General features: G+C 45.8%; 1 protein-coding gene across 3 annotated transcripts in view; it reads left to right on the top strand.

The window, feature by feature from the left end:
* LOC137780870 (plectin-like) overlaps positions 1–22,223 on the top strand; it is a 60,447-nt gene that overhangs the window by 17,136 nt on the left and 21,088 nt on the right. The window contains exons 3-22 of one of the 3 annotated variants that reach the window (XM_068569181.1): positions 7,866–7,927; positions 10,337–10,351; positions 11,115–11,204; positions 11,894–11,929; positions 12,652–12,729; positions 12,879–12,971; positions 14,281–14,447; positions 16,785–16,900; positions 17,005–17,099; positions 18,170–18,289; positions 19,109–19,204; positions 19,295–19,422; positions 19,940–20,033; positions 20,461–20,615; positions 20,734–21,043; positions 21,137–21,214; positions 21,326–21,487; positions 21,650–21,754; positions 21,866–21,961; positions 22,090–22,215. In XM_068569181.1, coding sequence (XP_068425282.1) covers positions 7,866–7,927; positions 10,337–10,351; positions 11,115–11,204; positions 11,894–11,929; positions 12,652–12,729; positions 12,879–12,971; positions 14,281–14,447; positions 16,785–16,900; positions 17,005–17,099; positions 18,170–18,289; positions 19,109–19,204; positions 19,295–19,422; positions 19,940–20,033; positions 20,461–20,615; positions 20,734–21,043; positions 21,137–21,214; positions 21,326–21,487; positions 21,650–21,754; positions 21,866–21,961; positions 22,090–22,215 — 2,222 coding nt within the window. The remainder of the gene's footprint in view (positions 1–7,865; positions 7,928–10,336; positions 10,352–11,114; positions 11,205–11,893; positions 11,930–12,651; positions 12,730–12,878; positions 12,972–14,280; positions 14,448–16,784; positions 16,901–17,004; positions 17,100–18,169; positions 18,290–19,108; positions 19,205–19,294; positions 19,423–19,939; positions 20,034–20,460; positions 20,616–20,733; positions 21,044–21,136; positions 21,215–21,325; positions 21,488–21,649; positions 21,755–21,865; positions 21,962–22,089; positions 22,216–22,223) is intronic. The other 2 variants (XM_068569182.1, XM_068569183.1) reach the window with 2 other exon arrangements.

Genomic DNA, 22,223 nt, shown 5'->3' with positions numbered 1-22,223 from the left:
GTCTAAAAATACAGCTCTGAGTAAGAGTCAGTCACAGCGCCCACTGCACATGCCTCTGTGTGTTTATAGCTGTTGTCACAGAAACAGGCTCAAGTTCCCCTTTTTCATATGGAAATGGGATATGGAAATACCGCATAATGATGGATTCATCAAACACATGAGAAAAGGGGAACCTACAATATTCAGCTTTCAGTTCAGTAAAAGTTCTGATATTCCTTCAAGTTTCTTTCAACTGTTATATATATTAAAAACATTTAAGTTGTAATTTAAGTAAAAAACCACAACATTTCCAGAGAGAAAAAAATCACCCATTGAGCTGCACTTCATCAAAGATCAATAGATTCACTGTTTGGTTTTGAGGTGAAACATTTAATTGATTAATTGATTAGTCCATTTACAGGAAAGGAAATCTGCAACTCTTTTGTGAATCGTTTAATTGTCATTTTCCAAGCAAAAGTACCAAACGTTACCTTGATGCAGTCTGCAACAGGATAGGACAAAGACGGCGCGTATACTTAGTGTTTTTATTGAGGTTGAATATTTCCCCATGGAGTGAAGTAAAGGAGGCAATGAAAGTTGTGGATGGTCATAACCATATTGAAACCCGGTGTCACGGCTATTTTATATTCATGTATCATCTCTGAAAATGCCGCCTTGACTCCAAACACCCCAACTCTGCTGTACATATTTCATTATTTACATTTAGACACTTTATTTTGTAAACTGCTATCAAATATATATATTATTCCAATGTGTTGTCTAATTCAGAGAGAATAAAGAAACATAATGCAATCTTTAATTTCCTTTTCACTTAATTTGGTAAAATAATAAGTTGCCTTTTTTTACATGTTATTTGAGGTATCACCTGCAGAGGGAGACACATGCAGCTTTGAATGTTTCCCTCTGAGCCGCTGCATCGGCTATCTCCCCCATCACCGATTTCCCCAACTTAAACAATGCCCACTGACACAATCCAAAATGTTGGTCTTTCCAAAGAGGCCTCCGAAGCTCAGCGCTGAGCTATTTTGAACCTCAGCTGCCGAGGTCGATCCGGAGGCCCGTTTGGTCCCAGTTCAGCGGAGTTTGCAGCTTCTTAGATCATAGATCTAACTCTGACAACATTATCTCGAGTCTGCTGACAGGCGGGGGATCCTTGTGGACAATAACTAGACATGGCATCATGGCCCCAGTTATGACTCACATGTCATTACAGAACAGGATGAGAAATGCATTTTACCTGATGTATTGATACACATCAGTGTATGTAATGACTCATTAGCTTTGCACGACTGAAAAAACAGGAGTCTTCGATAGAATGAATGAATTCATGCAAAAGTTTAAAAAAAAAAGGGCTTTTAAATTCAGTGCGCCACATGCAAGAGGGTTTGAGTCCTGAAATGAGCATCGCTGCCTGGACAACACTGAACACTGCGTTTCATCTTTATCGAATTCTCACTTTGAAAAAGTCCCGTTGTGAAGGATCTGTTTTTGCTCAGCTGGCTTTGTATAGAAAGAGCAGAAATCTGATCCGGCGTGCGCTGCGATTCAGGTGACAGCTTTCCTATCCTGCCCTGCCTCCTCCTCCTCCTGCTCCTCCTCATTCTCCTCCTCCTCCTCCTCTTCTTCCTCCTCCTCCTACAGAACAACTGAGGTGATAATCCAGGGTGTGTTTCGGCTGCTCCTAGTTTTATTAACATTCCATTCTCTGCAGGGTGTGGAGGCCAGATATCACAGTAAATACTCACACACTCACCTGGGTTGATCATAAGAGACTGTGAGATTAAAAGAAGGGATAGATAATAAATATACAAGAGAGGTCGAGCAAATCCTTTCTGCGGTGTTGTCCATCCTCCCTCTGTATAATCCCATTGGACTTGCTCTGCGGTTCAGAGCTATCTAAAGCCATAATAACATATTCATAGAATTCTTTTGTCCCGTGTGTGTTTGCTTGGTTTGGGAATCGAATCCTCGGTGCTGTAAATACAGGTTGTTAGCGGCTAGCAGTAAATGGCAGTAAGCTCAGCCTCAGTGTTCATCAGTATTAGAGGAACACTGCACTTACTTGACAAGCAACACAGTGTGTTTTATGTAGTTTGAGTCAAACACATTGATGCTAAAGGGTAGAGTTAAATGAAGTAGGCTTAGCTTTTACACAGGTTATTCTTACACATGATCACAAAACAAAAATAGCGACACCAAAATGGCTCATGGGGACTGTGGCTTTCCGGACCACGAGCACTGGTGTGGGATAGAGCCAACCCGTGATGCCGGCGGTCAGATTTGTTTATGGTAATTACACCAAATTACACAATGTTACACTATCTTGTTCGGTAACAAGAGCCGACACCCACGCCCGCATGCTCGACGCCGCGCTGCGCTAAATGCTAACGTCCGCAAGCTAACGTGCTCCCAAAGACGATGTGAGGTGTAATGCAGAGTTTCAGCATCCCAGCGCTAGTTTTTAAGTGTGTGATAGGCAACGGCTTGAGCTGTCTTGCAGGTGTTAAATCAAACTATCAGACAAATAGACATTTTGACATGATGATGGCGACTGAAGATCACCAAAGTGGTTTACCAACCAACTGACATTTACACCTCTTGCATGGCTAAAAATTCCCCACAAAAAAAGTACAAGACCTCTGCAAATTAGACTTATAAAAACAATGACGTCCCCATTTAGCCAACCTTCTGACCAAGCAAGTATGTAAATAGATAGTGAGCATCAGTGTGGGAAGAGGGAATCCCAACTTCCCTCTCACTTCACTGGGCAGAAAAAAAAAACAGTCAAACCTCAAACTCGTCATTGAGAAAGTTTCTCTCCCTTCTTTCTCTACCAAGCTCTCTCGGCTCATACTATAAAAAAAAGAAAAGCCCAAAGAGTTCCATCTGGTTTTGATGAAGCCATAGGAGGCAGCAGTGTAATAAGCATGTTGAGACATTAATGATATGCCTCCTTTTCCGTGGAAACATCTTATGACTAAGATGTTCCACACTTCTTTCCCTTTCTCCTGTTCCTTCTCGGGGCTCCAGCTCGTGTTTTTGTGAGGTTTAAAAAGCTCTAGCCGGTGTCGGTGCGTGTTTCACTGCCAGAGCGCCACCTAGGTCTCAGTTACCGTCTATTCTGTTGCTCCCGCATCTCAGATAACCTGGAAAACAGTTAGCAATCTGTTCAATTCCAAGACATCCTATTCTACACTCAACTTCGTTAATGAAGAGCTTTGTCGACCTTGCGCCGCTCTCATTCCTCAAAGCCTGATCTGCTACAACTTTTTTTAAAATCAGATTACAGCATTTATAGTTTCAGGCTGCGAGGATAAATGAAAGTTCGCCAATGAACTGTGTGTTTGGGTATGATTCCTTTCCTTTTTAATTGCCTCCCCGCAGACCACTCCTTCATTCCTCAGCTTGCCCAGACATCGAAAGGACCTACAAAGGTGTGTCTCTGATATCTGCTAACGTGGCGCTAAATGAGTCAACGCCGATCACACACCCACAGGGACACACTCACGCCGGCACATGAAGCACCTTCGTGCTCCAACAGGTCGCATTCAGCATCCTGCGCTCGGGAAGAAAGAGTGGTTTAGGATGCCCGATTAGATGATGTCAGTCAGGGAGGGGGAATGGGATATAGTATCATTAGTGCCAAAGGGGCTGGACACGCCCCTGCCCTCGAGTTTAGCTATCAGCACGAGCCATAGGGGACATTACGGAGGGACTGTGTGTAACCAAAGCCCAAACTCCTCGGATAATCTCAGAATACACACAGGAACTGTGCCACGTTAAAGCAACAGGAAACATTTTGAAATGAGAAATTTTGACTAATATTATCAATGTGTGCGCAGACATTGTTGTGTGTAATCTGGCATTACTGACTCACTGCACTGACTGTCGGATCTTCTCATTTTAGCATTCAGCATTATAATAATGCACAATTTAACGGAAAGTTGGCTGATGACATTGCCAACAAATTCCGCTGGTGGTTTAGATTTTTTTTCTGTGTTAAATGCTTCGACTGGCTATTGAAAAAAAAAACAGAAGCATAATGGTAAACGGCTTTGCCTTTGCTTATTCTGAATACTGCCTGCTCTGGAAGTGACACCTCTGATGTGCCCCAATTTGTTAGGATTAGCCAGCACAAAGCAGGAAATGTGTAGTTACCCCAAGAAGCAATGGCGGCGGCCACGGGTTGGCGCTCCGGCGGCGGGGTGATCAAAACTTATTTCAAAGGGGAAAATATTTCATAGAGATGGAGATGCAATTCTTTGAAGAAGTGAGAAATGCTTTACAACGACGACGTCAACACAGATGCTTTTGTGTGTTTGTGTGTGTGTGTGTGTGTGTGTTGATTTATCAAAACATTCCGTCTTTACGCACATTGACAAGCGTGCTCAAACACTGAGCTATAAGCTGCTGCATTTCCTTATACATCAGTGATGTTCTGGGTGTGGTCATTCATCACCGTCTGGAATCCAAATCAGCCCTTCCCAAAACCATCTCATCCCCCATCTCTTCACTTCACTTCTCCTTTTTTCTTTCTTTTCTCGTCACAGTGATTTACTCCTAATGTGAGATGTTGTTGGAATGCTGTGAATAAGCGATGATTAACCACAAGGATGTGTGTTTGTGTGTATGTGAGCGTGAAACTTATAACTTTTTCAGGTTCTTGTTTTATGTCTTTGTTACTTCTGACAGTAGACTGTACATCACTCATCAATGCTCTATTTACTGCAGTATGAATTCTGAAAAAGGCAATTAGCACAGACTTTTATGTTTTTTTATTACACTTTGAGACTGTGTGTGTGTGTGTGTGTGTGTGTGTGTGTGTGTGTGTGTGTGTGTGAGTGTGTGTTTATGCCTGTGCTTTGTTTTTGTTCGTGTGTGTGTGTGTGTGTGTGTGTGTGTGTGTGTGTGTGTGTGTGTGTGTGTGTTGCGCAAACGAAGCGATTAGGTGACAGTGCATGCAGCTAGGTTACCACACCTCGTCCTCAGCGAGGCATGGTGCGTAGAGGAAGGGGAAGGGGTGTGTTTAGCCCTGCCCATCATGTCCTACACACACACACACACACACACACACACACACACACAAGCACACACTAAATACACAATCGCTCATCGCATACAAGGACAGGCCCAGACTTCATAGCCCACAGGCACCATTTGCCATGAAAGGGGTAGAGTGAGCGGGAGAAACAAGAAAGAAGGAGGAGAGAGAGAGAGAGAGAGAGAGAGAGAGAGAGAGAGAGAGAGAGAGAGAGAGAGAGAGAGAGAGAGAAGAAAAAAAAGGAAAGAGGGGCAGAGTCGAACCCAATGAGGGAGTGAGGAGTTTGAGAGGCAAGACAGTGAGACGGTGAGAGAAAACCTAGATCAGTGAAGTGCTGAGTGGATTGTGGCCACGGGACTACGTACTCCGGGACGAACCCGCGGGCCGGAGGGACAGACAGACGCGAGATAAGCAGAAGTTTACCGTCGAGGGTTTTTTTTTTTTTTTTATCGTTTGCAATATTGTTCACAAACCGTGACAATGAACACTCAGCAGCAGCAGAGGTACAGGAATTTCTCCTCTGACAGCGCGGGCAGGGAGAGGGTGCTCTCTGACGACGGCTATAACCGGGGGATGCTGAAGGCTATGGACGGCAGGAAAGGTACCAGTATGAGGGCAGTTCATGCTCCGTTGCGAGTCTTAATCTCAACGTATCTCTTCTTGTGTGTGTGTGTGTGTGTGTGTGAGTGAGATGCCGCTGGGCGAAGAAAAGCGTTTGTTTTTTTCTTTCGTGAAGAGGGATAAGCAGGGCGTTGGACAATGTTCAGGTTTTAAGCATTTCTGTATGTCAGGGCTTTGAAGAGGCTCAAGTCAGATTTCAGAGGTGTTGAATGTTGTCACAGGCAAGTTTGAATGTCAAAGCAGTGAATATGGCAGACACGCAGGTATTGTGGTTAGACTGTGGGGTCCAGCGTTTTCTCCATATCTGTGGCTTACAGGAGGAAACTCCCCTTTTCCAATGCATCAGCAGCTTCCTCACTTCGTATTGGTCAGTGAAGCCCATTCACAAGTTGTGTTGTGAAGCACGCATGTGTTTTAGGGTCGAATGAGTCTTAATTTGTGATGAATGGTGTGTTACATTATCTCCCCCTTTTCTACACCTCCAATAACTTTGTTATTGTTTATTTTGTACTACACCAATTAAAAACACTAAAGTTTCAATTGAAATAATAATATCCCCTTAACGTAGCTAAAGTACTCCTCCCACAATTGCATCATTATCACAAAGGTAACAATGTGTATGTATTGGGTTAAGGTGGAGCTAATTCGACCAGGATTCCATCGATAGCATTTGTTTGTGCTTCATACGGTTATTGTACAGTATGTTTGCCGAGCACAATCTCAATGTGCAAGTCCAACTAAGCCGAGTGGAAAACTTCTGTTGACCTTTTTTTTTTTTTTTTTTTTTTTTGCTGTTTTGATCTGTCGGCTCCACACCTGACCGAAACCTGTTTCTGTTTGGTGACACTCGATCCTTGAAGTTTACTCGGCCTCCATCCGCTCGCATGCCCTTCACTCACGAAGAACAACAAGCCCACAGAGGAGTAGTCTGAGTCGGGATTCGTTACCGTGATGTGAACAGAATGCAGAGACCTGTCGGGTCAAAGGTGCAACTCCTCTGGGATACCTGCCTCGCCTGCAGCCGCGCGAGTGTGTCACCAATCGTCACCCTCCCACCCTGGCAGGAAGTACAACCTCGGAGGTCACATAGTTATAAGCTCGGGTCCCCATTGGTTTGAGTGATAAATGAGGTGGTTAAAGGTCTGCGGTGTCTACACATGGTTACCCTGGAAACGCACTTCCATAACACACTCGCAGAAGTCCTGCTGACGCCGACCTGAGAAAGCAAACGCAGCCCATGGGCGCCTTCTTTTTTTTAAAAGTTTTTTTAAAGCTTGAATCACCACCCGTTTGCTTTTCTTCGCTGGGTGTGTCTCTACACGGTTCAGATCGCTCCCTTTCTACTGATAAGACGGAGGACTTTGTGTCGGTGTCCACGGTCCATTCCGGTTTGATGTGAATGGCATCATTGGCTGTGTGAGTCAGTGACGCGTGGGAGGCGATTTGGGGGTTAAGTGTGAATACAAGGCAGGAATTCCTAAATGTGACTGATTGGCACCTTCAAGTTGTCCTCCCGTGAAATGAACGCTGTTCGGTGAAGATCAACTGGCTTCACGTGGCCGATCCGTCCACTGTGTCCACAATGAATGAGGCAGCGCTGCCACACCTTGCGGCTTTTTGACTGAACTCCAAAAGGAATTGGGTGTATGCAGGTGCTGTTGACTTGGAGGGCGTGGTCCTTGCCAAGATCTTGTTTTTTCTTGTTGGAAAATTGCACTTTCTAACAGCCGTGCCATGTCGCGGTGTAATCAACACTATCTTGACACATCCGTCCTCTTAGCAGGGGAACGCTTCCATGAATGTTTGCGTCCGAGAGCACAGCTGGCGGCGTTGTCATAGGGACAGATGTGACACCGCAAATACAAACAATCCCATACAAGGGGAGGGGGGCATCTGCCGACAATGACTGTGATCGGATGTGGTCTGACTCAGGTGCAGGCGTGCGCAGTCAAGAGGTATTTTTCTTAACCTAGTGATGAATCCGTCGATCTTGCAGATAGCCAACCAGTCTGGTATTTTGGGGATTTCCTCTTTCCTTTACTGCTTTTATGCCAAATAAATGGAGCGTCCAACCGCTATACATCCATCGTCACAAAGCCACAGCACTCGTTTTTAAAACGTTGAGGCTACTACATTCACAAAAAGTCAAGACATTTTTTGCTTCCCACATGATGACTAACGCCGCGGCGTCTCTGTTTTGCAGATGAACGAGATCGAGTACAGAAAAAGACCTTCACAAAATGGGTGAACAAGCACCTGATAAAGGTAAGGATCCGTCCTCGACTCTCACTGTTTCTTATTCCTGACCCTCAAGGCACGTTAGAGCTCTCACACGCCTACGATGTCACGGCCCATGTTCATTGTCACACACGCACGAGGTACACTGTTGCGAAATAAGTGGCCACCAAAGTTAAACCGAAAGGTTTCTCTGAACCTCGCGACCGTGTGGTCGACTGTTTTCTTACATAACAACAAATCCAGGCTCTTAAATTACAGGTAAAAGTTACATGAGATCATTTCTCTTTCGGTATACAAGCACACCAACATTTGCTTCATGCAAACATTATTTATTTATCCCCAGATGTGTTGGTACAGGTGATGACAGGTGAGATGATCTGTGCATTACCTGTGCATTGGAACTGACCGTGTGGAAATGATTACCACCTTGACCCTCCCCTCCCCTCTCATAAAAACACATTAGTTTGTCAGTTGTTCTCTCACACTTTGCCTTTAACTTTGCACCGCGATGGGGGAGGCGGACCAGAAGTCCTGTCCGTCATGAACCGTCCGTCAGCGGGCGTCCACTCTCGCGCTCTGTTCTCACACGCCGACCTGAAAGCCTGCCGATGCGTCACGCTTTTCGGGGGAAGGTTAGCGGGTCAGGATGGGACCAGACTCCTCACTCTGGAGTTCCTCATTACGAGTGGAACAAGTTCGTCCCCGTAACACAACACCCCCTCCCACAGAGCAGAGGAAACTCCCATTGGCAGCAATGCATTAACGGCCATCACGGCTTCCACATTATTTGAACATCCACATTCCACAGACACAGGGCCCATTCGTTCATTTTATTTAAGAGGGCGGTGAAAAACAAGCACAGAAAGAGTGTTTTCCTTTCCATGAATGCGCTGTGCAATATTCTGCTACCACAGGGTGAGAACCTTCTGTAGTTCCTCTTGTTCCTCCCGAGGAACAGACATCTGGACTCACTTAGCTCCTCCAGAAAAAAGGCTAACGCTGGTCTCGGCCCAGAGCCCACGGTGGTTAGGGCCAACGGTAGCACGTCTAGATCAACTGACGTTAATGCGTGGAACGTTGCATGTATAACATGCATTCACATCGATATGAAAATCCGGCTTGAGAAGCAACCACAGGACGTAAGCACACGGTTGTTTTGTTCTCAAAAGGTCGAAGGACATCATCTCCATCTACATTCAGCGACTGAAAACGTGGGTGAAGACAGACAGCTCCTCCGAGGTTAAACTGACGTTAAACTGACTTGTTAATGGCTTAAGGATTGGCCGGACAAGGGCAGACTAGAAGTAGGGTGCAGCCATAAAAAGCCACTGAGTGGTTTCTCCAGCGCACTAAATCTTTTAATCCTGCGGAACGTCACACCAGCTGCAGAGCTAAAAATCTGCCTCGAGCATGATCTTACATTCGATTAGGCAAAAAGAAAAATGAGCAAAAGATTTCGCAGATTGATTTCACATTTCCCCTGACTGTTATTGAAATGATCCCCTTGGGAGTTTAGAGGCATTTCGCAAAGTTTCGAAAACATTACGTTGAACCCAAAGCATGCTAAGCGCTCTGCTAGGGCTTTTTATGTGGAGGGACCAGGTCGAGGCGCTGTCTGCCAAGTGCACTAATGATAATCACCGTGACAAGTTTACAGAGCCTTTTTGTCTTGTTTTTTTGTGTGTGTCTGAGAAGGTAATTTGTAGCGTGACACCTACGTTGCAGCTGCAACGGTGCACACCAATTGGGGGGCGATGACAGCTGGCTTTTGAGTACACACTAAATGAAAAACACTGCATGATAATCGCTAAATTCGAAAAGGAATTTATCACTAATGTTTGATTCAGATGTTCAAAGCTGTATGTAATCGTGTGCAGCTCATGAACACAGATACTTCTATCACAGCAAGTTGACGATGCTTTAACCGCGCAGACAGTGAACCCTAGTGGTGGCAGTGACGGCTGCCTTCACCTCCGCACTCCAGATCCAGATGTCGTCCTCTGGGCTCTGCCAGGAGGGAGGAGCATAGCTAAGATTTTTTTTTTTTTGGAGAACTGTGTTGAAACTCTTGCCAATATTAAAACGCGCCACTGTTGTGACTTGCAAGGGAGCTGCGCTTTCATTCCATTCGTGGGCCGAGGCCTCCTCCACGCACAGCACCCAACACATTTGGATGCCGGATGCACGTTTTCCGCAGAACAAAGCAAAAGTTGAACGCTACTCTGCGTTTCATCCGTCCGTCTCGTATGCCATCGTCCAAATCATTGCTCTTCTTTTTATTGTCTATTTATTTCTGCTTTTCTCCCCCTCTCTCTCTCTCTCTCTCTCTCTCTCTCTCTCTCTCTCTCTCTCTTTCTCTCTGTTTCTATTCTCTCCGTTTCTCCATTGCTCATCCATCTGTTCCCATTCTTTCATGTTTCATCCCTCTCCATCCAGCATCGGAGGGCAGAGGTAGGTACTGGCACGTTCCAGCAGGGACTCTGCTAAATGGGTCGGGTCACGGGGACGACTTTGCATGGAGACCTCCCTTGCTTTTTTATTGAATTTTTTTTTTGCTTTTTTTTAATCTCCCCCTATCCTATCTTGTGTTTTTGGGCATCTTCACAACATCATCCCTCAGTGTCGGGTTGCAAGTACACCACACCTCACTTTTATAACCAGGGACTGCACTTCTGAAAGTTTCCTGAGATCTTTTTGTGTTTTATTTTATTTTGTGTTGTTTTGTGTGTGTGTGTTTGTATGTTTTTTTTTTTTTTTTTTTAATTTTTACCTCACTTCTTTGGCTTTTATGCGGTCCCATCTATCACTATTCAGGGATGACAGCTGACATTGGAGTTGGAGTCAGGCTTGGCTGCTCACGGCTATGCATTCCTGACCTGTGTAGAGTTGTACCAGTGGAGCGAACTCTCGGATCACTGTACACACGCACGTCTATTAAAGCTGAACTTCAGTGTGTGTTGTTGCCGTTCATTTATGTAAAAGGCAACTTAGTCCATCTGCAACAACATTTGCAAAAAAGAAACCAGTGTTGTGATTTGATGGAAGTCAATACTGAAGTACTGATTTAGTGTTTTCCACTTCAGTCCCACAAACAAATGTACCAGCTGTTAGTCCTGAATAACTGTCCCCGTATATAACATGGGGTTGCTGGTGTCGTTCACGCTGCTTGCCTCTTGAATCCTCGTGACGCGCTCTTTCCCTTTTGTCCCGGCAGTCGCAGCGCCACGTGACGGACCTGTATGAAGACCTGCGGGATGGACATAACCTCATCTCGCTGTTGGAGGTCCTCTCCGGGGACACGCTGGTGAGTATCTCTGATGTCTGAACAGGTCGAGGGGCAACGAATCCTGCCCCGAGCTCAGCATCTTTTACCCATCAGACGTCCTCTCGACCAAAACCTAATCCAGACTAATTACACAAGGAGTGCTCTCCTCCAGTCGAGCTGAAATATCACCCCTGTGGCAACAAGTCGTAACCAGCCTCCGCCACGTCGTCAGTCAGTCTGAACCCGAGCTGAACGCTGCCGAACAAAGACTCATTCACTGGCTCCTCTCGAGTCTGCCGTCCCTTTCTCTCTTTCCCAACTATCTCTCTACTTTTTATTCATGCGTGACTTCTCAGGCGCCCTCCAGTCTTTCCATGTCTTACCGAACCAGAGTCCTCGGGCCGACACGCCGGCTCTGCACAGAAGCTGCTGTGCTGCTGTAGTTCACCGCTCCCTCCACCAGCTCCGGCTCTGCTCATCTTCTGAACGCCTCCATAGCCTTGACACATTAACCCACTTTGGCCTGTGTGTGTGTGCGCGCGTGTTTGTACTATACTCCTATCTGACGCACTGTTCTCCTTCTCTACTCCTCGTCCTCCTCCTCCTCCTCCTCCCCGTCGCCCTCTTCCTCGCCTCCTGTTTTCCTCGCTGTAACCTCTGTCTGTGTGTGCTGATCTTTGCCGTCTGGCCTTGGCCTCCTCTCTTTGCACTGCTCTCGCTGGGGCTAGCCGAGGGAGAGGGACGTGGCTAGGAGCGCTCGGGTGGTGAGTGGGTCGATAACTTACCGTAGACATCCAATGTGTTTGTTTTCTTATAATATCAAGTTCGTGTCCATCTGCTCTTTCTGAGTGAGCTGGCTGTGCATGGTGTCCAGACCTCCGCTGCGATTCAAGTGTGTGGTTGTCCGCCTCATTTCTTTCATTCATTGACATGCTTGCTTTAAGCACTTGGCTGCTGGATTTTAACTCACCTATTTTGTGATCAATCAGCGCTGCCGGCACAAGCAATAATTAACTCGGCAGTTTTGGGCTCAAGCAGCTCCTCGTTTTGCACAGCAGTATTTTGATGCGTTTGTTTTTGTTTTAGGGACTTTTTATTTTATTCAGCATTACTTTCCTGATTTACAGCTGTCAGTAGATTGAAATAATTCAAAAGCGCTATTTTCCTGTTGTATTTAGTATTCTAAGTTGGTTTTGTTATTTTCATCATAAAGCGTTTCGATGGTGGCGAACAACAGGATGAAAATCGGAATTACTCACCCAAAAATCCTCAGAAAACATCCAAGATTCACGAGTTATTACTGCATTTATTCTTTGTGTAAATGTCTTTCCATACAATTTTCAGTTTTTCTTCCCTTTCATTTCTGTGTTTTGATGGAATGTTTATTTTTCTCCTTCACTATGAATATACCAAAAGGATCGTCTCTGACAGTCCATCATGTAACACTTCTTTATCTCTTTTTTTTTTATTTTTCCATCCTCTTCAGCCCAGAGAGAAGGGCCGCATGCGATTCCACAAACTGCAGAATGTACAGATAGCACTGGACTTCCTCAGACACCGGCAGGTACGACACATGAGGGGATACCTTGAACCTGCCCCATCACAAGTCACCTGTGTGTGTGTGTGTGTGTGTGTGTGTGTGTGTGTGTGTGTGTGTGTGTGTGTGTGTGTGTGTCATCAAGAAAATAATCGCCCTGCGTTTTGTCTTCTCAGGTCAAGCTGGTGAACATCAGAAATGATGACATAGCAGATGGGAACCCCAAGCTCACCCTGGGGCTTATATGGACCATCATCCTTCACTTCCAGGTCTCCTCATCTGTCAGTTTGGTGTTTCATTACATTACCGCTCTCTACCTCTGTCTCTGGGATCTGCATCTCCTGTTTCCTGGAACCAATCGGAATGGATTCTGCTCTCCAAATTCCCTCTTAAAAAAACAAAAAACAAAACAATCTAATCAAAACAGAAGGTGTCTTCATATATTTCGAGAAGCTTCCACACTGCTTCCACACATTTAGTGGGCTCTGACTGATCTATGAACAGCATAAAGAAATAAAACACCGTCAGGGTGTGAGTGTGTGCCTATGAGTCACTCTCACCCTGACTCCCAAGGGGAGGGTGTGTCGGGACGAGTGTACGGCTTGTTGCCGTGCTACCCTCCCGACCACATCCTGTATACTCGGGTCTTTTCCTGCTGTTCCCGTCAATGCCCAAGAGCTGCCAGGCATAAATCCCTGGGCATCGGCCGAACTGGCGGAGCCGCACCTTCGAATGTCCTGTGATTCAGTTTCGGGCTGCAAAAAGCAGAGCATGGGAAATAAAGGAGACATTGGTGGTGAGTGGTGATCTGGTGAAGGTGCCAGTGTGCCCTGCAGATACACATAATGAGTCTTTATGCTCTTGTAGAATAGAGCTGGTGAGTCATAGAGAGCAGAAGGGGGAGAGAAAGAGGAATATTCCAGTCTCATCAAGTAATGTTATGTTAAATCTCACAAACGGGAGCATCCTCAATTGGTTTAATTCACTGAGGAAATAAGAATTGTAAGCGCGAAAGAAAACATAGTGTATATATCGCCACTCTAACGTCAAACATCCAGATGAGTGGTCCATAACGTGGATTTTATTGGAGGGTGAAACATATGTCTGGAACAGGGGTGACATCACATCCCGTTATTTCAAAAAAGTATTCCTCATCTAGAAAAGTTTGCAGATTTGTAGGAGAAATACAGGAGATACATTTGAGTGGTGCAAACACATTGCATTTACACACCCACACACACACACACAATGGAAAATTATGACTCATCTTTTTTAGATTTTCTTTTGAAATTAAAACACACCCGGACGCTGCAGCAGCGCCGTTGAACACATGACCAATATTTAACATGCTGATAGACGAGACAACCAGGAAAGACATTAATTAACGAATGATAAAAAATATGCTAATTGAGACTGATGACATCAACCTTTTTATTTCTCTAAAATTAACTACGGGTGTCTGTTGATTCCGTGTAAATTACATCTTATGGTTTCCACTAATATGTCTCTTCCACATTTCTCCAATTTGGACTCTGAACACAACACCCACCTTCCTAACGTGAATGCATATGGTCTCAGATCTCAGATATTGATATCGGCGGCCAGTCGGAGGACATGACGGCCAAGGAGAAGCTGCTGCTCTGGTCCCAGAGGATGACCGACGGCTACCAGGCCATCCGCTGTGATAACTTCACCACCAGCTGGAGGGACGGCAAGCTCTTCAACGCTGTCATACACAAACACCAGTGAGTGGGCGCTTCATTGCTGATCATATGCTGGATCGTAAAATGACAACAGTTTGCAAACACACATATTTAGTGTTAAATATAAAATAAAAGCAAGTATGAGGACCGTGAGTTTAATCTGATATATGCAATGCACTGAAAAGTCAATTAGCAATGTTAGCAGAGCCATGTTTTTGCATTACTCTTCCTTTTAAAACCTCTTCTGTTGACCTATTTTCTACTGACTGCACCTGGCGGCCCTGCTGCTTTCATAAACGCTGCATTAATGGCTCTCCATGAACCTTTCAGGCCTTCAGGCTAGGAATAACACTAGCAGGCGTTGGCTGTGAGTAACACTCTACCACCTTAAGATGATAATTCCTCTATTAAACACGATTAGTTTATTAGATTGTTTGCAAACCTCGAGTTATTAACTGTTGACAACCACATATGTAAATCCCCTCGACGTTGTTGTGTGTCTTTATGGTAGAATTAGTGGTTACTGGTCGCATTGTTTGGTAGCATCCTGGGAAATGAATGCTTGTTTATTTCTCAGGAGGATTTGTGAATGCAGTTTGCCATTGGTCGGTTTCTTTTTGAACGCTTCCACAAAGAGATTCTTGCAGAATAGCAAACTGGTATTAGATGAGAGAAAGTTAAATGCGGAGCACATTAGAGCCATTATGCACTGAAAGAAAGGGATGCCTGCAGGGACAAGTTTCCTTGAACTGGAGCGTGCACCCTGTATCTCTCTCTCTCTCTCTCTTTCTTTCTCTCTCTCTCTCTCTCTCTCTCTCTCTCTCTCTCTCTCTCTCTCTTTCTTTCTCTCTCTCTCTCTCTCTCTTGAGACACCTGATGCTAGACCAGTGCCGCCCCTCATAACGGTCAGGGGTGTGGTCTGCTACATGAACACTGTGGCGTTGCTTTGTGTGTCGGCACAGTGCGGGGCATCCCGGTGCAGAACGGGTGTTCATCCAGAGAGTTCTCCGGGACAGTTTAAGTAGGCGTGTGAAGGGTTACTATTTGAATTCATATTGCCACAACAGTCTAATTAGGCGTCACGTGGAAGGGAAAATAAGCAGTGACCGGGCTGTGCCACTAGGAGGCCTTTTCATCTCAGCAACCCTGCAGAAGGATCGGATTAAGGGGCTTTTCACCTGAAACGATGCATTGGATTGATGGGCATGCGACCATCAAGCAACCGACAGATCTGTGAAGCTGTAGGGCCAGCAACGAAAGCAACACCTCTTCTCTTCGCCAGTGGGCGAGGGCCCGTCCTGCAGATTTGAAAAAAATAAAAATAAAAAATGCTCAACATGAAGAAGAAGTCCAACAAGAAGAAGGGAAGCATCGGCTTCGGTCCCGGTGTGTCAAGGTCTGTCAGCGACATGGACGACCGGGTGATCATGTTGTGCGAGGACGTCCCATCGGAGGGATCCTCCTGGGACTCGGGCCGGGGCTCCCAGAGCTCAGGGGCCCGCTCCAGCGGAGACGAACTGTGCCGAGGATGCAGGTCCCGGGGCTTTCACGAGAGAGAGGGGCGGAGCGTGAGCAGCTCCTCCCGGCCGACAAAGCAGTGCTCCGTGCGAGACATCCGCCGCGTGGAGGCCTCCCCTGCTCGTGGACAGAATGCAGAGCGCTCCACTCTGTGCATCAGACATCTGTATGAACCGGCCCCATCTGTCACCGGTTGCACATGTCGGATTTGCTTACTAAATATCAGAATCAGTACTGTGGGGGATATGCATTGCACTTTTGAATTTAGGGATTTGGTAATGCATTTAAAACTGTTCAGGATATTCGGAGCATAAGCTCTGTAATAGTCAAGTGCGTGCAGGTTTTGTGATGCACTCCATCATCCTGTTCTGCGCTCTGAGGACCTTTATTCTTCTTGGCAGTCAAGTTGTGGATGACATGTCTCATTATAATGTGTTGGTTTTGATTAGGTTGGCTGACATACACATTAAATTCCAGCTATAGATGCTCTGACATCTGCCAGGGAGACTCAAACACCCAGAGGACAAAATGCAGGCGCTCATACAGGTCTGTCAGGTGGTGCAGAAGGTCATAAAAAAAATCACAGCCGCTGCGTGAACCGACCTGTACAGACTAATGTTATTGACATTTGGCCCTCCAATATATCCAAGTTTTAACTTTTGGATTCCTGAGGACTCGTGCGCATGGAGGCCACCTAAACTTGACAGTTGTCCTCATACGTTGCTATCAAATGAGTCACAGCGGGTGTGTAATGGAGACTCAAAATGCATGTCCCCACACTGCTGTTACGTCTAGACCACCCCTGAAGATTACTATAAGGTATCACCTTGTGATTAATTGCCCGCGTTTGTGTTCCCTTAGTCCCAGACTCATCGACATGGGCAAAGTGTACCAGCAGACCAACCAGCAGAACCTGGAACAGGCCTTCACTGTGGCAGAGAGCGACCTGGGGGTGACCCGCCTCCTGGACCCCGAGGGTAAGGCTGGCCCGAAGGCCATCTAAACGTGTCATTATTGAGCGTGTTGCGCAACAGTGTTTCTCGCTACATTTGCATGGTGAAATGATGAGACGTCTTTACAGATGTCGATGTCCCACACCCGGATGAGAAGTCCATCATCACCTACGTGTCATCCCTGTATGACGCCATGCCTCGGGTGGATGTATCCAGATCTAACGTGAGCTGAACTTGTTCCATACCGTGATTCTTGGTTGACGCATAACAACAACAACAAAAAAAAGAAATAAGTAAATGTGCTTGAGGGTAACACAGACGTTTGCTCTATAAGGATCTAATTGAATGCTTGATTTGATTTAGTCAAACCTGAACGGGCTTGTGACTTTCACAGCTGCTTTTCAAGAGAATTAGAGTCCTGTGAAACCAAGTATCAAAGGAAATTAGCAAGCTGTGTTGTTTACACTGCGTTAGTCAAAGGGCACCGGCGTCTACACGCATCATCTGTTCACATAAAACACAGCGCAGAGTATTTCATACACTCACTGCTCTAATGGTGTGCTGCTGGTGCATGTCATGTCCTGTTGTACCGCAAACCAAGTCCCATTTTTTTTATTTGACTGATCTTTTCTAGTAACCACTCGATGACTCCAGAGAACCGGAGATTTATTTGTTTCTGTATCTTTTATTTATTTGTTAGTGAGTTTATTTATTTGCCTTTTCAAACATAAAAACAAAAATGACAAATAAAATTCTAAAACTGTACACATATAGCAAACTCTGAAAACATAGAACTGATCATGAACAAGATAAATCAACAATGTAAACACATATTACATGAAATTGTATTATTACATTACATTAACCTTCTTCATAACTCGAACAATGATGTATCATACGCACAACTCATAATGTCAATATGTTCAGACCCATTGGCATTTAGACCTTACTTACCCGATTATCGCACATTCAGCCGACCCTTCCTCCTCCCTATACCATCCTTTACCTCTTAAAAGATATTTTTGGAACTTTGAGCTCTCTGTCCGAGCCATTCCACAAATTGAAACACACTCTTCATAGTTTTAGGAACACAATACTTGTTTAAATTCAACTTTCCTGCCGCTGTCTGTTCGTCTTCCTCCCCCTCCACTGTCTCCTCCACCTCTGCCTCCTGGTCCAGTCACACAAGCCCCGGGTTGTTTCGTACCTAATTGAGTTAGCGCGGTGAATAAGCTCCTGTCTGTTGTTGCTGTTGTTAAACTGCCGATGTTTTTTCTGCTGTGCTGGCTGCAGGAGCTGGAGCTGCGCTGGCAGGAGTACTACGAGCTGGTGACTCTTATTCTCCAGTGGATCCGCCACCATGTCATGATCTTCGAGGAGAGGAAGTTCCCTGCCAGCTATGAGGAAATCGAGGTGAGATGACGCGCAGATAGCATACCTCTCCGCCGGAGATTTGTCTTTTGCTGTGCTTGCAGTCGAGCGGCACCGAAGAGCACAAATATACTTTCTGTATTTTTACGTTACTCATAATAAACGGTTCAAACAAAGTGCGTGTCTTTAGAAGTCGAGTATTGTGAACACGGGGTTTCCGTTGTTGGATCAAAGAACGCGCTCGTATCATGTCTCAGTGTGGGCAGATGGAAGTGACTGTGTTCCCAGACATTGTTGTGCAGTAGGTGGGGCAGGCGGGTGCTGACAATACACAGCCACAAGGCAGATAATGCTGAACCTAATCCCGAGGAGCACGAGCACCGGGCCGCTCCCTGTCGGCGCTTCAGAACAAAAGCGTATAGCGTGACTTCAGTTATTTGGTTTAATTCTCTCCAAAGTCAAATTATCAGGAACACAGCATAATCCAAAGTAATGAGTTTGGCTGTGCCTCTTCTTTTTTCTTTTTTTTTTCAAGCAGATGAGTCTGTTTAAAGAGTGAGTAACGTGTTTCTTCAGTAATACATGGCGGTGAGGTTATTTGAGTGATTATGTGAGTTCAACTCAATTTACACCGGCCGTGGGACTGAAGAAGTGGAGGACAACGCCCCATTGTGTCGAGACTCCTCAAACTGTAGCGTGATGTGTTGAATGTGCGTACGCTATTTAGGGACTTAGGATTTCAAATTACCTTCAACGTGCAAAACATTATGTCATTCGAGACATAAGTCAAACAAAGATGGATGGATTACTAAATTAAGTCTTTTTTGTGTGTTTTTTTTAAATTTTTTATTATCCTTTCAGCTCCTGTGGCGCCAGTTCTTGAAGTTCAAAGAGACGGAGCTGCCAGTGAAAGAGGGCGAGAAGAACCGCTCCAAGCACATCTACCAGTCCTTCGAGGCAAGCTGACCCTGTCTTTCCTTCTTTTGTATGGTAGCGTGCTCTGTTCTGTCGCGCGGTCGCTTACCTTCTGCTCCCACCTGCCCGCAGAGTGCCGTGCAAGCTGGTCAGGTGAAGGTCCCTCCGGGCTACCATCCCATTGACGTGGAGAAGGAATGGGGTCGACTTCACGTGGCCATTCTGGAAAGAGAACGGCTGCTCAGGATCGAGTTTGAGCGGTGAGGACTTTTATGAAGTTTCACTGGACCAGAGTTTACCTAGAATGAAGCTAAAATAAATCCTCTTCCCAGTTTTGGTTTGACAAACTGGTGGAAGACGTTTTGCCTGACAAGGTCGAGTAGCCCCGCGTCATGCCCGGAGAATGGGACGGTTTTGTGTCATGAGGTCGTGATAGCCTTGTTTATGCTTCTGAGATGAGGAATGAATTGAATGAGCGGACAGCAGGTCTTTGTCAGGGGACGTTTTCGTGTCACCCTGCGGCTGCTACGTGGCAGAGTATTTTCAGAAGACACGATGGGAGCGCGAGGAGAACTGACTCTCTCGCAGCTGGAAGTGTCCTCTTTCTAAAAGGGTCGAGGAATGGCATTTGTGAGTGACCCTCATAAATTGGAGTATTTGCTGCGACACAGGTGGCCGTCAGTTGTGATTTTAGGCTTCTGTTGGTCTGCATGTGATGTGGTTGTCTAATTGAATGTCTCATTGATCTTTGATTTGTACTGATCTCATCCCATCCAGACTCGAGAGACTCCAGAGGATTGTCAATAAAGTCCAGATGGAGTCGGGGTCGTGCGATAACCAACTCAGCCACCTGGAGACCCTGCTGCAGACGGTGAGTGCCATTCAGGTGTAATGGTAGAAGTACTACTCCACGGTGTGTGTTCACAGAGCAGAAAGAGTCCAGATGACTGTTCCAGAGCGCGGGGCTTTTGTTAATTTCATTGTGATTTCAAGAGTTTGGGATTTTAAGTTTTTTCCATACATAGCGGTTATAAGTACAGGCTTTTTAAGCTGCATTGCATGCTATTTAGTTAACACACACTATGTACATCCATCCAATCATACATTTAAGATAATATTGCACTTCAAATGATCTGCCAAATATGTCATGCAAAGCTACAGAAAGGTACAATGATGAAAATGATAGGAATCTTTTTGTCCTTTAAGCAAATACATGTCGTTGGCATTTGTAGATAAAACAAGATAGATAAAATGATAGATAAAATGAAAGTAAATTTGTTTGTCTCTCGTCCCATCAGGACATCCGTCTGCTGAACGCGGGGAAACCAGCTCAGCACACAGCAGAAGTGGAGCGGGAGCTGGACAATGCCGACAACATGATCCGCCTGCTCTTCAACGATGTGCAGATACTCAAGGATGGGCGCCACCCTCAGGCTGATCAGATGTACCGCAGGTGGGTGCTGCATGCGTTGCATTCTGTTGAACCTTTCACGTAATGCATCGTGTTACAAAACAGTTTAAAAAAAAAAAAAGTCAGAGGTATGGAAGTGCTGCATTTCTGGTCTCCACAGGGTTTACCGGCTCCATGAGCGCTTGGTGAACTTGCGAACCGATTACAACCTCCGCCTGAAGTCCACTGTGACGACCAGCAAGGTTTCCATGCAGCAGAGCTCTGGGAGGGTTCGGCCTGAGATGGATGACGTGACCATCCGCTATGTCAAAGACCTCCTGGCATGGGTGGAGGAGAACCAGCTCCGCATCAACGAGGCAGAGTGGGGCTCTGATCTGCCCTCTGTGGAGTCCCAGCTGGGCAGCCACCGGGGCCTGCACCAAACGGTGGAGGACTTCCGATCCAAGATCGAACGGGCCAGGGCCGACGAGGTATGGCACGTCCAGCAGCGGGGATCGCACACTGTCCGATGTTGTGCTGTTGATTTTAAAAGTAACCTCTGTTGCACCTTTCATTGACTGCAGAGCCAGCTGTCTCCTATCGGCAAGGGCTCGTACAGAGAATACATGGGTAAACTGGACCTGCAGTACGGCAAGCTACTGGTAAATACTGTTGTATTTCAAACTGCACAAATTGCCATTAAGTTACAATTTTTGGGGATTTTTTTTTTACTGTTGGTATTTTGATCTGTTTTTGTTGTTTTTGTTTTTCAGAACTCTTCCAAGTCCCGCCTGAAGAACTTGGATTCACTCCACGTCTTCATCAGCGCTGCCACTAAGGAAATGATGTGGTTGAATGACAAAGAAGAGGAGGAGGTCAACTTCGACTGGAGCGACAGGAACACCAACATGACGGCTAAGAAAGACAACTACTCGGTGCGTTTTCGGAGTCTACTTCAAATTCTTTCCTGAAATCTTGTCTCCAATTCTGGCCCGCTATGTAAAATATGATGAGACAAAGTAATGAAATGCACGCACAGGATTCTTGTTTTTTCCTTCATTAAGATTGCCATTAACTGTTTCATTTGGATTATGCAGGGTCTCATGCGAGAGCTGGAGCTGAGGGAGAAGAAAGTCAATGATCTCCAGGTCATGGGAGACAAACTTGCCCGGGATGGACATCCCGGCAAGAAGACAGTTGAAGTAATTACTCTAATAGCTGAACAGTCAGCATCCACATGCTGTATCATCCACGTGCTACTGAGTGAGGTCTCCGCTCATGCACTGTCATCATGTCTTCTTTGTCTCTTTCAGGCCTTCACAGCCGCCCTGCAGACTCAGTGGAGCTGGATCCTTCAGCTGTGCTGCTGTATTGAGGCTCATCTCAAAGAAAACACAGCCTACTACCAGGTATGGGTCCGCTATATGAATTCAAACTGATCCATAACCCTGTACATCCATCAACATTCAGTGAGCAGAGAATCATATTTTCCTATCCCCCATGATGATGATGGTGATGATGATGATCCCCCTTGCAGTTCTTTGCTGATGTGAAAGAGGCTCAGGACAAGATGAAGAAAATGCAAGAGAACATGAAAAAGAAGTACAACTGTGATCGCTCCACCACAACCACGCGGCTGGAGGATCTGCTGCAGGATGCCGTGGTGAGTGA

The sequence above is a fragment of the Clinocottus analis genome, unplaced genomic scaffold (assembly GCF_023055335.1).
Source record: "Clinocottus analis isolate CAN_PGR_092001 unplaced genomic scaffold, fCliAna1.0.p SCAF_9, whole genome shotgun sequence".
NCBI classification, from domain to species: Eukaryota; Metazoa; Chordata; class Actinopteri; order Perciformes; family Cottidae; genus Clinocottus; species Clinocottus analis.
The sequence above is the reverse complement of the archived record's forward strand: the minus strand, read 5'-3'. Positions and strand labels throughout refer to the sequence as shown.